The 14,599-nt window shown below is 36.6% G+C and overlaps 1 protein-coding gene across 13 annotated transcripts in view; it reads right to left on the minus strand.

The window, feature by feature from the left end:
• SCN2A (sodium voltage-gated channel alpha subunit 2) overlaps nucleotides 1-14,599 on the minus strand; it is a 146,591-nt gene that overhangs the window by 88,724 nt on the left and 43,268 nt on the right. For 12 of the 13 annotated variants that reach the window (XM_024735862.1, XM_024735860.1, XM_024735857.1 and 9 more), the window contains exon 1: nucleotides 147-413. In XM_024735862.1, the coding sequence (XP_024591630.1) occupies nucleotides 147-413 (267 nt within the window). Of the gene's footprint in view, nucleotides 1-146; nucleotides 465-14,599 lie in introns of those variants that run through there. The other variant, XM_024735852.1, reaches the window with a different exon arrangement.

Raw genomic sequence — 14,599 nt, forward strand, 5'->3', positions numbered from 1 at the left:
CATTACATGGTCAAGCCTACCTAGTACCCTAATGATACTTCAGACAGAGGGGACGAGGCGCAACATTCTTCACCTGACATCCCTGGCCCTAGCCCGGAAGCAATTAGGAAGTAGGGGAAGTAAAGGCAACTTGACTAAGAACTCACTTTCTTATTGATATAGTAGGGGTCCAGGTCCTCCAGGGGCTCTGACACCATCTCTGGAGGAATATCTCCATAAATAAATGGAAGGGATTTTCCTGCTTCCAAGTCACTATTTGGCTTTGGGCCATTTTCATCATCTTCATCCTTGCGTTCTTGTTTGGGTCTCTTAGCTTTCTCTTCTGCAATGCGTTGCTCAATAGCAGCAAGGGATTCCCTGGTAAAGAAGCGGAAGCTGTCAGGTCCTGGCGGTACCAGCACTGATTGTGCCATCTTTTCATCCTGCTCCTTTAATCACTGTTTAGCTCCTTGCATAAGAAAGTGCTATGGAAACGAGAGAGAGAGAGAGAGAGAGACAGAGAGAGAGACAGAGAGAGGGAAAAAAAGCAACGGTCATTAGGATAAAACGTGACTGTAGCCAATTACATGATACTGAGATAAAATATATAAACCAAGCTATCTGTAATATTTTACTAAGGAAGTTGCACTTGGCACTCAGGGGATTCTCCTGCATGCATTCATCTGCTTGCATGGAGATCTATCTTTCACATTCAGTAGGTGTCTATGAGGTAATCTAATCTCCCACTCCCAAAATGTTTTAAGTGAAAATATCCAACTCAGAGCTCAGAAATGGAGAATACTGGTTTGTGCTTGCTGTTTCACTTGTGTGAATATTTTGGCAGCCATCTTTTTCAGCATCCCTTCTGAAAAAAATATCCGAGATCCATAACAAGAGATGAATAATTACCAAAAACTGCAGAACCTGGGCTGTGCAAAGATCTTGCATGTATCTCTCCATTTTTTTCCATGTTCCCTTTGGCCTACTTTTCCACCTCAAAGAGCTTATTCAAAATCAACGCACCTGGTAAAGAGCTCTGGAAATCCTGAAATGCCAGGCTGTGGAAACATAGGTAGATACTGCTTGAAAGCAAGGGAGCGGGAAGGAGCAGGGAATGCCGGATTGCATTTGGAACTGCTCGGAAGCTGCACAGGAAGGGACCCAGCTCCTGCCAAACCAGGCAGGAAGTCACCCACGTCAAGAGGTCTGGAGCTTGGACCCCCTGGTTTAGCAACCTGCTGCTAGCTAGTGTAATTGCTTCTTAGATTAACAAATTTGCAGTACCTTAGGAAATACTGTAGAGATAGCTCATTTTCTCAAACAGTGCCCATTTCTTAAGAATCCACGTAGCAGATTTGGACTTGAAAAAAATAGTAAGTTTAAGATAGTTTATCTTTTACATGAACTCCTATTATGCTGGTCTTTGTGATAACATAAATGGAGTTTTACTGTATTCTAATCATATTTTACTGGGCTAACATATATAGCTCAAGAGAGCACACCAATCATTTCAGACGTTATCTCTGAATCAGTGGCAAGAGTTTCTATGTTTTTTGAAATAATACAACCAAAATCTTGACTCCAGAATGCCATCTATATACAATCACTTATCTGTTTTTCCTTCTTTTTAAAATATCAATCCATTTTAACCCTTACCCTACAGGAATGAAAATTACCATTTAATTACATGAGGTGCATTTTCTAAAAGTAAAATTCATTCACATCCAGATCATTTCTGTAGATATGCTAGATCAAACAGGGAAATCTAAAATAACATAAGTTACTGTACCATTTCCACATTTTTTTTTTGAAGTAGACCAGGACCTTTCAGCCACCAGCTAGAAGACTGCCCTCTCAGTATCACAGAGCCTCCACTACATCCCTCATTTTCCTCACCCATCCCCAGAGACCCTTAGGCCTAGTGACAGGCATAGGCGTGAAGAAGGTCCCTGCACACTTCAAGGAGGAACCTGCCATGCCTGGATGCTCTAATAGAAGAGACATGCTAAAACATGCAGACAGCAGCTTCAAAATGAAAGTGGTCCTCTGCAGATTCCCCCAAGGATTCTACTGTAAAGGTAAAGAAGCATCACAGAGAATAAGCATAATAAGAATATTAAAACATTACCCCTGCAGAATCTTTTACACCCAGAGTTTAGGATTGATAAGCTGGCACCAAGAAGACTGCAGCTAAAATTCCATCATGCTTTTTTTCTTTTTTTCATTTTTTTTTAATTCTCCTTCAAAGACCACACCTAACTTCCTGTGAAAGGATTCTGGTAACTGAAGTAAGAACAGGCATTTCCTGTGCGGGGACTACAAAATGGCATTATTATAACTACCACTAGAGGGCGGGGAACTGTGAAGAGAAACCCCTCAGTGTACACACAGAAGCATGTTTGAAGCAGCCCAAAGCTCTCAGTAATGGAGCTCTAATCTTCTACAAGCTTTTCTTAGAACAGAACATTAAGACTTAGCTGGTTTGAATTACTAATTTTGTTAACTGATAATGTTTCCATTCATGCTTTTTATTTGCTAAGCCAAATTGAATCGACACAAATAACTCAAAGTAAAAAGAAAGTAAATAAAGAAGGGTTAAAAATAAAAACTCATAAAACAGCAATTATATTAATGAAAGTCTTACATACATGAGCTTTAACATTAGCCTCAGCCCCAGAGTATCTGAAATCCAATAAAGGGCTCTGATAGTTCAACAAAGAGGTGGCCTTTGTGCTATCTAAGTTAACTTTCCCTAGAAATAAAACTAAACTAATGGGACGCCAATATTATTTTATCTCTAATTTAAGCGGCTGAAAAGCAGCCAGAAAAAAATGAAAGCCAGTGAGATACTAGATGCCAATACTTAGATTAATAACATAGTTAAGATTTGCAGGCTAACTATGTGCCTGTCACTGACCGGGCTGAGTCTGTATGCACTATACCATTTCATCCTCTCCGTAACTCCATCAGATAAAGGCTTTCATGATCCTTATTTGAAAACTGAAGAAAGGAAGTACACTGAGGTTAGGAAAAGTTACCTAAGATCACACAGGCAGGAATCAAACTTAAAATCTGTGAGCTTTATTCAGCCATAAACAAAACAAAAACAAAGAATAAAAACACCTCATATAACTAAATCCTAAAATAAAGATTAAATAAAAATCTACGTGGCATCAATTATAATCAGAAACAGTCATAATGATTGTCAATATATTTTTTACATATTTTCTAGCTTCACCATTTTCATTAGAAAAGGTATTTGATTGAAACAAGCAAGAATAAGATATAGCCAAAAAGAATTTTTTAATCATTCTAGCATGTCTGCTTTGGTTATAGAAGCAAAAGAATGACCCAAAGTGGCTTAGGTAAGAGAAAGAAAGAAAGGAAGAAAGGAAGAAAGAAAGAAAGAAAGAAAGAAAGAAAGAAAGAAAGAAAGAAAGAGAGAAAGAAAGGAAGGAAGGAAGGAAGGAAGGAAGGAGGGAGGGAGGGAGGGAAGGAAGGAAGGAAGAAAGGAAGGAAGGAAGAAAGGAAGAAAAGAAAGGAAGAAAGAAAGAAAGAAAGAAAGAAAAAGAAAAAGAAAAGGAGGAAGGGAGGAAGAAAAAAAAAAAGAAAGAAAGGAAAGCAACATGGGAATTCATTGTCAAGGTTTATTGTTTGGGGCTAGCTATAGGCATGCCCAATTGATGTTACCAGCACCTAATCATACTGCAACCTTTGGCTCTGACTTCTGTGGTGATAGCTTTTCATTCCTCATTGTAGTAAGATGCTATAGCATCTCTGGCCTCCCAATCCCCCAGATTTAAATCCAATCGGAACAAAGACCCAGAAAAACTCTCAGCACATCTCACTGGCTTCAGTTGGGTCACATGCTCATTCTGAAGTAATCAGGCTGTCCAGGGTGATGCAATGCTTTGTGCTTTGACTGGCTTCTCCTAAGCCAATGCCTCATCCTGGACTAGGGAGGAAATCCTACTTGAAACCTATGAACGGTCAGGGGTGTGGAATCACTCAGTAACAGGAACACACCAAGCTGTGTGCATTTACATTAATTGTAGGGTCACCCCTTTCTTTCCCATTGATCCTAGCCAGTGAGTGTGTCTTAGGATATTTAAAATGGTGAACACAAAATATTTTACCAAAACATCCAAGACATACGATGAACAACACCTATTTTTTCCGTCTCAAAATGTCTTTTGTAAAATATAGATAAGAATCACAGTCTCTTGTTACTGATTTCCCAGAATGACGTTTTCAGAAGTCAACATAGTAGTTTTTCGTGCATTTGCCCTGACCCTTGTTAACATCATGCTGACATTTTATGAGAATGCTAAATGACATGTTACATGGTTTTAAATTTCATTCAGTTGTACTACTTTTCAGACAGAAGATTTTGTATTACAACTTTTAAGGCCAGACACTATATTTGGAAGACCCATAAATAATGGGAAAGGCAAGCAATATAATTTTAAGTGGTTGGAAAGAATATTAAGAATTGGATTTCTAAATTCCAATGACATTTCTGTTTTCCTTTCGATGTCTTGTTTTTAAAATTTGTCTCACTTATAAAAGAGGAACATTAATTTTCTAAATTAAAATATAAAAGAAAAATTAAGGATATTATTACCCATGCTGATATCTACAAAAAGTTGTATTACAGTGATATGAAAGAGCAATAACAAAGAAATAATAGTATATGACTCAATTCCTTTCCACAAAGATTCACATTTATATTAATAAGTACTCTAAAATTAAATTTATACTAAGAAAATTGGTGGCTTATTACATTTTATGGATAAGGAAATAACTATAAAATAGTTTATAATTGATGATTGTGGATAAGTGCTCAAAAACCTTAGACGATTTTGTACCTAAGAGTTAAGAAAGCTGAGAAAGACTAAGGAATATCTTTTTCTGAAAGTGATCTTTTAATCCTATTTTACAATTGTAATTTTTAATTTTCTTCAGCACATTAAAGTAATACTGGAAACATAAGCTAAGGGAAGATTTGCTAAGTATTACCTGGAGATTTATTTTCTGTATTTTCTAGTTTCCTTAATCTATAGGTTTGACTCTATTTTCTCATGAACTTTTTGATCATCACTTACTGTGTTTTTGCATATCCTTCTTCCTTTAACCTTGATCCACTAGATCATTTCCGTAACTAACAATTTCCGTAAGAGTGAGAAAGTTCTGAACTACCAGACTTACATGTTTTCTCACTACAGATTAGAAAAAGAGCATAACAGAAAATAAAAGACATATGCTCAGTACGTACTGTTCAGATAAAATGTCACTTTTCTTTAAATGCTAGTTTTAGTTACAACACTTTTTAAAAACCTTATTTTCAATATTTTATAATCATATATTTGTTGAGCAACACTCTTTATAGAGGCATAGATATTCCTTTAAATGACTGTTATCTTTTTAAACACATTTTGTTTTTCTTTAACAGAGATGTACTCCAGTGCTATCATGATCCCTGGGAAATATCATTCAAGGTAACAATAATCACTTTCATCAAATTTCCTGGGAAAAAATAAATTATATATGAAACATCCCTCCATTTTTATACAAGCATTTTCATTTTATTGCAGGTAGGGTGGCAACTTGTTTCTACATCCTTTCTTTATCTTCAGATATTTTAAATGCATGTTCACATCCGTGAAATACTTCAACCCTGCCAAAATGACTTATCAACTGGAAGTTCACCTCTAATCTGATTACATACTAGTTTGTTTTTGATGGATCGATCATACTAGAATCATTGAATTCTATTTCTGGATCTTAAGAGTCAACTAAGGAAGGAAATTTCCTAAGGTATGGTCCTCCCCATGAGAGTGAGACAGTTCCATGTTCTCCAAAGGCTTGAATATTTCCAGCTCAGTTTTCTTCCTTCCTTCTGTTTCACTGAAGATTGCTACCTAAAATTGTCCCCCTCAGCCCTCATCCTTTTTTATAGGGGAGAAAAAAGTGGCCTCTAACCTCGTAAGTGGGATAGTAAATCTGAATGTCTGGGCATCTTCCCCAGGAGAGAATAATCAGGCAGAGCCAGGAGCAGGTCTTTGGAATGAAAAACGATACTCAAAAGATAGCTACATTCCAGAGTGTCCTAGATACAAAATTTGTGCATGCCTGTGTGTGTGTGTGTGTGTGTGTGTGCACATGTGAACGCCTCAGAGAGACAAAGAACTAGAAATGAGAATGAGTGCGTAAGAGACCATGGATTTGTTTCTTCACATCATGTTAGCATGACCTAAATTCTGGTACTCTACCTGGTTCTTGCTATTAGTTGCCACATTTAATTCTTGTAATATTTTGTGAAGGAAGTAGTATTGTGGTCACTTTTCTAATGTGATGGTGATCCAGGCTTACATAGGCTGTGTAACCTGACATGGTCACACAGAGCCAGCATTTAAACTCACATGTGTCTGATTTCAAATTCAAATATACTTCATTGTCCCATTTTGCCTCAGGAGTGAGAAATGTACCATTGATACACAAATTAAAAAGGATAATGTGAAATAAGTCTGATTTTTTTAAGTCACTGGATCCCCATCTCTAGCCAAGATGTTTGTAGGGTACACTAAGCCCACTGCTATTAAACAAACTGGTGACCCACTAGGGTAATTCAGTTTCCCCTTCATAATCTTGCTATTGTGGGGTTCGCTTGACTTCCGCTGGAATAAGCTTTAAACTCCGAACCTTAGTGTTCTCATCAGTAGACATGAAGGCTCATTTTGAGTTTTATGAAATAAATTTATAAGAACAAACTAAGCACTATGACTGGGACATAGCAGATGCTTAGTAAATGCTGGCTTCTTTTCCTTTTTTCAGAGATACCTTAGTGCTGTTGTTTGTCATTTGAAATTTTTATTAAAGTCATTTCTGTAAAGCTTCTCTCTCCATTATCCCATCTTCCTTATCTTATCCCATTTTTGTTTGTGGTTTCCAGTGTCTAGCATAGTACTCACCTGAGATAAACCGTTCAGTAAATCACTGACGAATTAACAGTCGTAACCCTATATTTACTCAGGAGCTTTCTTGGTCTTTTTACTGAGTACACTTTCTTTCCTTTTGGGGATAATTTATGTGTCATGACACCAACTAATTCTAGGTTTCTGATTTTGTGGTCGTTGTTTCAGTTATATAGAACTTTATACGTGACTGCATACATTATGCCACCTCTATAGTTTGAGCTGACCTCACCTTTCCTAATACGTGCCCTTAACCTAAAGTCAGACTACTATCGTCACTGCCTCTCCTCTCCATCACACACGCACACACCACACACTTGTGCACATATACACAGATATGTTTGTTTCTGTTTCTCTAGCTTATTTCACCAGCCCAGAAGGTTCAACATTCATGTATTTGCTTTTCACAGTCTTATCAATTCTTCACGAGCCATTGTTCTGGAAAACGTTAAGAAATTTCTTCTTCATTTTCTGAATTTCCATTATATTTATGGTAGAAAAATAGTGTAGTATTTACTTCTTAATGCATACCTCTACATACATTTTCCTTTGCTTTAATTTGTCCCTAAATTACTATTTCTAGGTCGGTTTTAGTGAAACTAGAGCCTTACATTTGTCATCCTCATCCAAGTATCGTCAAGGATTCTCCATTACCATCCACATAAAGTACAAATTCCCCTGCCTGACATTTAAAGGACGCTCCAAATTTTCTTTCCAGTCTTACATCCTGTCAACCCCTACCCCTACCTGTCATAAAGACAAAATAATTTGTTCAAGTTTTCCTAAACTTGCACTGTGATCTCTGTACCTTCACTTCCAAGCAATTGATTATGCCGTTTTCACGGCCTGACATTCACTATATTACCAATTCAACCTGATGAGACAATAGCAGTTTTAAATCTCAAATACTGCATTTTCCATAAATACTTCCACATCCTTCCATCCTGTTATGTCCTTCACTTTTTTGAGCTAAATAACACTTGTTTTTTACACACTATTTGTTGTATTTATGTAACTGCCTTGAGATAAGTGGATGATGTCCTCCTCTTTGTAACTCTTGAAGTTCATAAAGCAATACCTTGCACAAAGTAGATACCCAATAAAAGAAATGAAAAACAAAAGATCTCAAAGAGACAGTATTGAACAAGCTGTGATGTTGAAGGGGGCCTGGATGTACAACAGGCTCTTGTGACTCAAGAGAACAGATCTAAGATGCATGTGAATGTCATAGGAAAAAAACTGATTCGATATAAATAATAATGTTCAAATTCTTAGACCTGCAAAAAGCAAAATAGCTACTCTTTAATAAGAAGTCATTCTCAGTTACCAGAGAGATTTCAAGCTGATACTGTAGAAAGGATGCTTATCTGGGCAAATAATTGGAATAAACAATTCCAAAAATATTTCCAACCTCAAGATTGTATGATTGCCTAAAAAGCAGAGCATCAAATTATCTTTTACTAAAGTAAGAAAAATGGAGACAAAATTAAATTAGTTATTATGGTATTTTACATAAATTCTGGATTAGAGATAACTTAACATCCAGAAGATGGTGATAAAAACATTTTGTCTCCCCCATCAGTGGTTGCCACTGCTTGGTAATGAGCAGCATGAGGGCAGGGAGCTTGTCTGGACCTGCTAACCACCTTCTTCTCCAGTGCTTATTGCATCATGTGGTTTCTCATAAATATGTGGAACTGAATTAAAAATGAGACTTAATTTGCATTTGCATAACTAGACCAAAAGAGGTCAGAAAGAAGACACAGTAAAAAAGGATCTTAACATAAAATCTGGCTTGTTTTAAAAATACAATCAATTACTGCTTCTTGGAATGCAATAAGAAAACACTGAAAAGCAATGGTAGAAGTTTTTCTTGCCTCTTTTTAGGATAAAGAATGAATCTATTTGTCTTTGTTGAGTTCACATGGTAAAAAATATATTTTCAGCAAATATGTGTCCAGATACATGTCTTCCTTTTAAAAATTAGTTACCTTGGAGGTCCAGGCACTTAAGCCAAGAGGGTTATGGCTCTAAATAGTTTGGGATTTCCTTCTTTTGGGGTTGTTGCTTATTTTCTAGGGAGCTAACTTAAGGTTCTTTTTTTTCCCACCAAACTTTTCTGGCACTCATCTTCTTGATTTATGCAACATCACTCATTTTGAGGAGCTCTAACTGACTTACTATTATTTGGTGTACACCAGGCTTCTGAAGAAAAGGCAGTAACTTTGGAGCCAGACAGAACTAGTTTGCATCCTTACTCTGCTACTTTCTAGCTGTGGTTCTTTGAACAAAGTACTTGAATTATAATGAGGATTGAAGATGATAAGTAAATTACCCAGCACACACAGAAGATGCTACTTATTCCATTTTTTCCCTATACCCTTCAAGTTCTTTTTTTTTTAACATCTTTATTGGAGTATAATTGCTTTACAATGTTGTATTAGTTTCTGCTGTATAACAAAGTGAATCAGCTATATATGTACATATATCCCCATATCCCAGCCCTCTTGCATCTCCCTCCCACCCTCCCTATCCCACCCCTCTAGGTGGTCACAAAGCACGAAGCTGATCTCCCTGTGCTATGCAGCTGCCTCCCACTAGCTATCTATCTTACGCTTGGTAGTGTATATGTCCATGCCACTCTCTAGCTTCGTCCCAGCTTACCCTTCCCCCTCCCCGTGTCCTCAAGTCCATTCTCTAGTAGGTCTGTGTCTTTATTCCCATCTTGCCCCTAGGTTCTTCATGAATTTTTTTTTTTTTTTTAGATTCCATATGTATGTGTTAGCATACGGTATTTGTTTTTCTCTTTCTGACTTACTTCACTCTGTATGACAGACGCTAGGACCCCTTCAAGTTCTTACAAATAACACCATATGAAGCAGAATAAATAAGACTAAATATAAAGCTAGAAGTCTGATCTTTTGCTATTTACAATCCAGTATATCATTTACCAAAAAAATTTTTAAGCGCTCACTAAAACCCAGCATTCTTCCAGATGCTTACAGACAAATCTCTGCCCTCATGAAGCTTATATTTTATGTATCCCAGTACTACAGATTATGTACAAGAAAATTAATTATAGAATATAGCAGGTGGTGGTAATTGCTATGGAAAAAGATAATGTAGGAAAGAGAGAGAGAGAAAAAAAAAGACAGGGTAGAGAGTGAGGGAGAAGAAGGGTGTGTTGTAATTTGAAATAGAGTGGTCAAGGAAAGTCTTGCTGAGGAAGTAACATTCAAGCAAAATCCCTGAAGGACTCACAGAAGCCAGCCATGTCATGAGCCTTCCTGGATGACAGGGTCGCAAGCAAAGCAAATGCATTGAGAGTTGCAGAAAGGTATTCAGGTTTGGAAAGGCCTAAAGAAAGGTAAGTAACATTGAAAGAATGAAATGACCATGCAAAGCAACACATATCAACAGGAAGAAGAAAGTGGAGCAGGTAGCAGGGACAGTGAGTATAGCAGCAGATGCTGCCAACCTCAGTTAGGCCTGCCATCTGCTTTCCCAGCAGTTTCACCGGGGACACCTGTGACATAAATGTCAAGATCAGAACCCAAGCCAGAACCTGAGAAGCAACAATCATACCAGAAATGAAGGAAAGCTCACTGCCACTCAATGTCCTTAGCCTGAGCACAAAATGGGGATGTTAAAAGCAGGATAGCCATGCCCGGTGCCTCAGAAAAATCTAAACCTGGATGGCCGTCTGCAGAGTGGACCCAAGAACTGCCTTATGGATAGATACGGAGTATACAGGAGCCAAATTTAGCAGCTAGAAACAGCTCAACATCAGAGAAGCAGGCAAAGCAAAATGCTGCCTATCCTTAATGCCTAGAAATATTTGTTGAAATTTTAAAAGATCAGAAAAGGGATATTCCTTTGGGACCGTGATGCAGTTTTAAAATAGACCAATGAAAAGATATAGTACCAATTAAAATCACAGCTGTGAAACAGGTATTGCTTACAAAACTTTTTGTTTGTTTGTTTTTATGTATGAAAAGTGTGCTGCTAATACATTTGTCTATTCAACATGGTGGCAGCTATCTTCACTAGCATATTCCCTGGCTTCTAATCACTCCTAATACATTTTAGAGAGAACAAATAGAGAATTAGCCACTCTTCTCTCAAGCCTTAAGGGCTCCTTCCTGCCTCTCTCCCTCCCTCCCTTCTCTCTCTCTCTTTCTTTATTTCTATTTCTTCTTTCTTTTCCCCCTCTCTTTAGAACAAGGATAATTCCTGTCCTGATCAAATCCATAAGGTTGCTGTTGGGATGAAATTAGATTATTTAAAGTAAACCATTTTTTGAACTGTAGAGCCCTATAACATTGTTTACTCATTTTATTATTTTTCTTCATATTATTAAAACATTAAATTTGCCTGTAGAAATGAATGGAGAAAGGGTATTTTAAACAAAAAGAAATGACCACTTACGTTCTATGTTTAAAAGTTTCCCTACATAACTCCATGTATGTGAATTATAAAAGTATGGTTAGAACTCATAAGATGGTTAGATTGTGAACAGCTCTCTATCCATGCACATAGATGCAGAAGCCCACATATGTCAGGTCACATGATTTCCCTCCCACCATATTGCCGTACCAGTTTCATCTGCAAACTAAAACAGGAAAAATAGCAGGCTTAAAAAGGGAAAAGGGCAAAAGCCTCAGGAAAACATACCGCCTCTCCCCAATAAAGTGATCATTTGCCTTCTACATATTCACTTCCAGGCTCATATTCATGAATGACATTTCCCATTTATTTTTCTCACTCCCAACCAAAATATACTGAAATCATTAAAAGCAAGGACCGATCTGTAAAAGCAGCCTCATCACTTGGAAATTATCAAAGGGCAAGAAATGACACACATTTTTTTAAAAGTTCGAATCATGATCACAAATTGCAAACTGAATGTTCTTTTGGTTTCTCATAAAAGATACAGAGAGAGAGAGAGAGAGAGAGAGAGAGAGAGAGAGAGAGAGAGAGAGAGAGAGAGAGAATGGTTTGAGTTCTATAAAGAAAATGTTCTTCCAAATAAAAGAATTTGCAAATTAGAAGATATGATTTATATTTAGAATTAAACCCCCACTTTCTTTATGGCACTGAGCAAATTCTTTTCCTTGTATTGGCACCATAACCAATGCTAATTAAAATCATAGGTTTTGTGTTTGGAAGGGGGCCTCCCAAGAGATCATTTAGTCAGACTACTTATATTCATTAAGGATTGAACTAAAATCAGAGACAGATGGCTTTGTCTCAGATCTCAGAACAGAGATTTCTCAATTTTCCTTGGTTGTCTATTCAACTCTTTAATCACCATCTAACTTACTCTTTAGCTATAATCTGTTAATATTAACGCTATCCAGACTATTTCTGCTAGTGTTTCATTGGATGGAAATGGAAGCACCATACACATCCCAGTATGGGATTTATCAGGATGAAATTGCCAAAACATTTATTTAGCATTCTTTTTATTGACATTGAAAGGATATTACCTATTAGTTCAACCAAGGTACAGTGACTCAATAACAACTGTAGTAAAAAACAAACACTGGCTGATGGTGGGTTGATCCCTATAATTCTAAGCCTTTAGTCTGCTTTTCTGCCCATTCTCTTCCCCAATTCTTCTGAAGAAAATGTAAATTTGATTACTCAGTTCCTGAGACAACATTATAGTTAAAAGACATAAACACACAGACTTTTAACATGTTGCAGTCTGTCATTCAGTATAGAACACTTCCTAATTTTCCTTATGATTTCTTTGATTCATGGATTGACTTAAAAGTGAGTTGATTAATTTTTCAAAAAAAAGGACTTTTTCTAGATGTCTTATTGTTTTCTAACTTAATTCCACTGTAGCCAAATAATCAAATAGATTGAGACTTATTTTATGGCCCAGCATATGATCTTTGGTGAAAGTTCCATGTGCACTTGAAAAGAATGTATATTCTGTAGTTGACTGTAATATTCTATAACTGTCAATTTGAGCCTCATGTTTGGTAATTGATAATACTATTTGTCTCCTATGTCCTTACAGGTTTTTTTCTACTTGTTTTATCAACTACTGAAAGAGACTGTTAAAATCTCTAAAAATAATTGTGCATTTGTCTATTTCTCACTTTACTTCTGTCATTTTTTTCTTCTGTTTTAGAATGTTATGATTTTGTCATACACATTTAAGAATGCTATGTCTCGTTACAAATCTGATCTTTTATCCCAATAAAATGACCATTTTTATCTGTATTAATATTCCTTGTCTTGAAGTCTACTTTATTTGATATTAATATAGGCATTTCAGCTTTCTTTTGCTTGGTGTTTACATGCTATATCTTTTGCCATTCTTTTACTTTCAACCCGTCTGTATTTTTATACTTAAAATGTGTGTCTTAAAAACAGCATATCATTGGATCTTGTTTTTTATCCAGTCTGCTGAGAATCTCAAGACAAGTGAAAAAAACCTATACAGGAATGTTCATAGCACCTTTTTCATAATAGCTAAAACTCAGAAACAACTCAAATGTCCATCAATAGGTTAATGAAAAATAAATAAAGGTGTATTTATCCAATGGAGTACTACTTGACAAAATGTTATGAACTACTTATATATGCAACAAAATGTCTGAATCTAAAAAAAACACTGTGTTGAGTGAAAGAAGCCAAGAAAAAAACACCACATACTTCACGGTTTCATTTATGTAAAGTTTTTGAGCAGGCAAAACTAAGATATGGTGATAGAAATCAGAACAGTGTTTGTCTCTGGAGGCAGGAGGAATTGACCAGGAAAGGGCATTGGGGATGTTCTGGGCATAGATGTTCTACATCTTGATCAAGATGGTGGTTACACAAGGAATACATTTGTCAAGACTTAAACTAATTCATATTTTATGCAAATTATACTTCAACTAAAGAAAATGGGATGAGCCCAAGCTCTGCTGCCTTTCTTCTACCTCCTGTTTTCCAGTAAGTCTGTGTGACTACACCAGACCTAGGTGAGCTGAGGCAAGCTAACCATCTTTGTTTACTCTCTTGTTGACCCTCTTTCAGTTGATAGAGTGTTTCTATCAGGTATCTTCAATTTACTCTCTTCATGTGGTCGAGATAAGACTATAAGCTCCTCTGACATGGATTCACACTTTAAAGGGAAGTACAAGCCAATTATGCACCCAAGATAATTAGCTCTAAGATCATTGGGAGTTGGCTCTTTTTGGTCTTTGATCATATCACTATCAATCTTCCTTGCCCCCCCAGCCCCGCCCAAAGAATTTGAAACCTAATTTAGTCCAAATAAACACATGGAAATTTAAATGACAGTACTGAGTACAGTAACAGCATAAGAGAAAAATGTACAAAAACAATACAGCTAACAAGTTGATTTGTTTGTGACAGATTTTTTTTAATTTAACAAAATGTTTGTATATACGTTATATTTATCACTTACAACAACCCTAGGTGGTAGATCAAGGAGGTATGAATAACTTCATCTAATAGATGAAGAAGCTAAAGATTTTAGTCAGCTATGTCACTGGCCACAGCAAATACACAACAGATGCAAGAGTGCAACTTACATATTTTGACTCTCCCCCCAAAAGAATTCATTTTATATCCCTCTCTGTTTATAAGAGGTTAAAGGCATTGAGGGCTGAAGTGATCAA

Source organism: Neophocaena asiaeorientalis, unplaced genomic scaffold, assembly GCF_003031525.2.
Source record: "Neophocaena asiaeorientalis asiaeorientalis breed wild unplaced genomic scaffold, Neophocaena_asiaeorientalis_V1.1 scaffold72, whole genome shotgun sequence".
NCBI classification, from domain to species: Eukaryota; Metazoa; Chordata; class Mammalia; order Artiodactyla; family Phocoenidae; genus Neophocaena; species Neophocaena asiaeorientalis.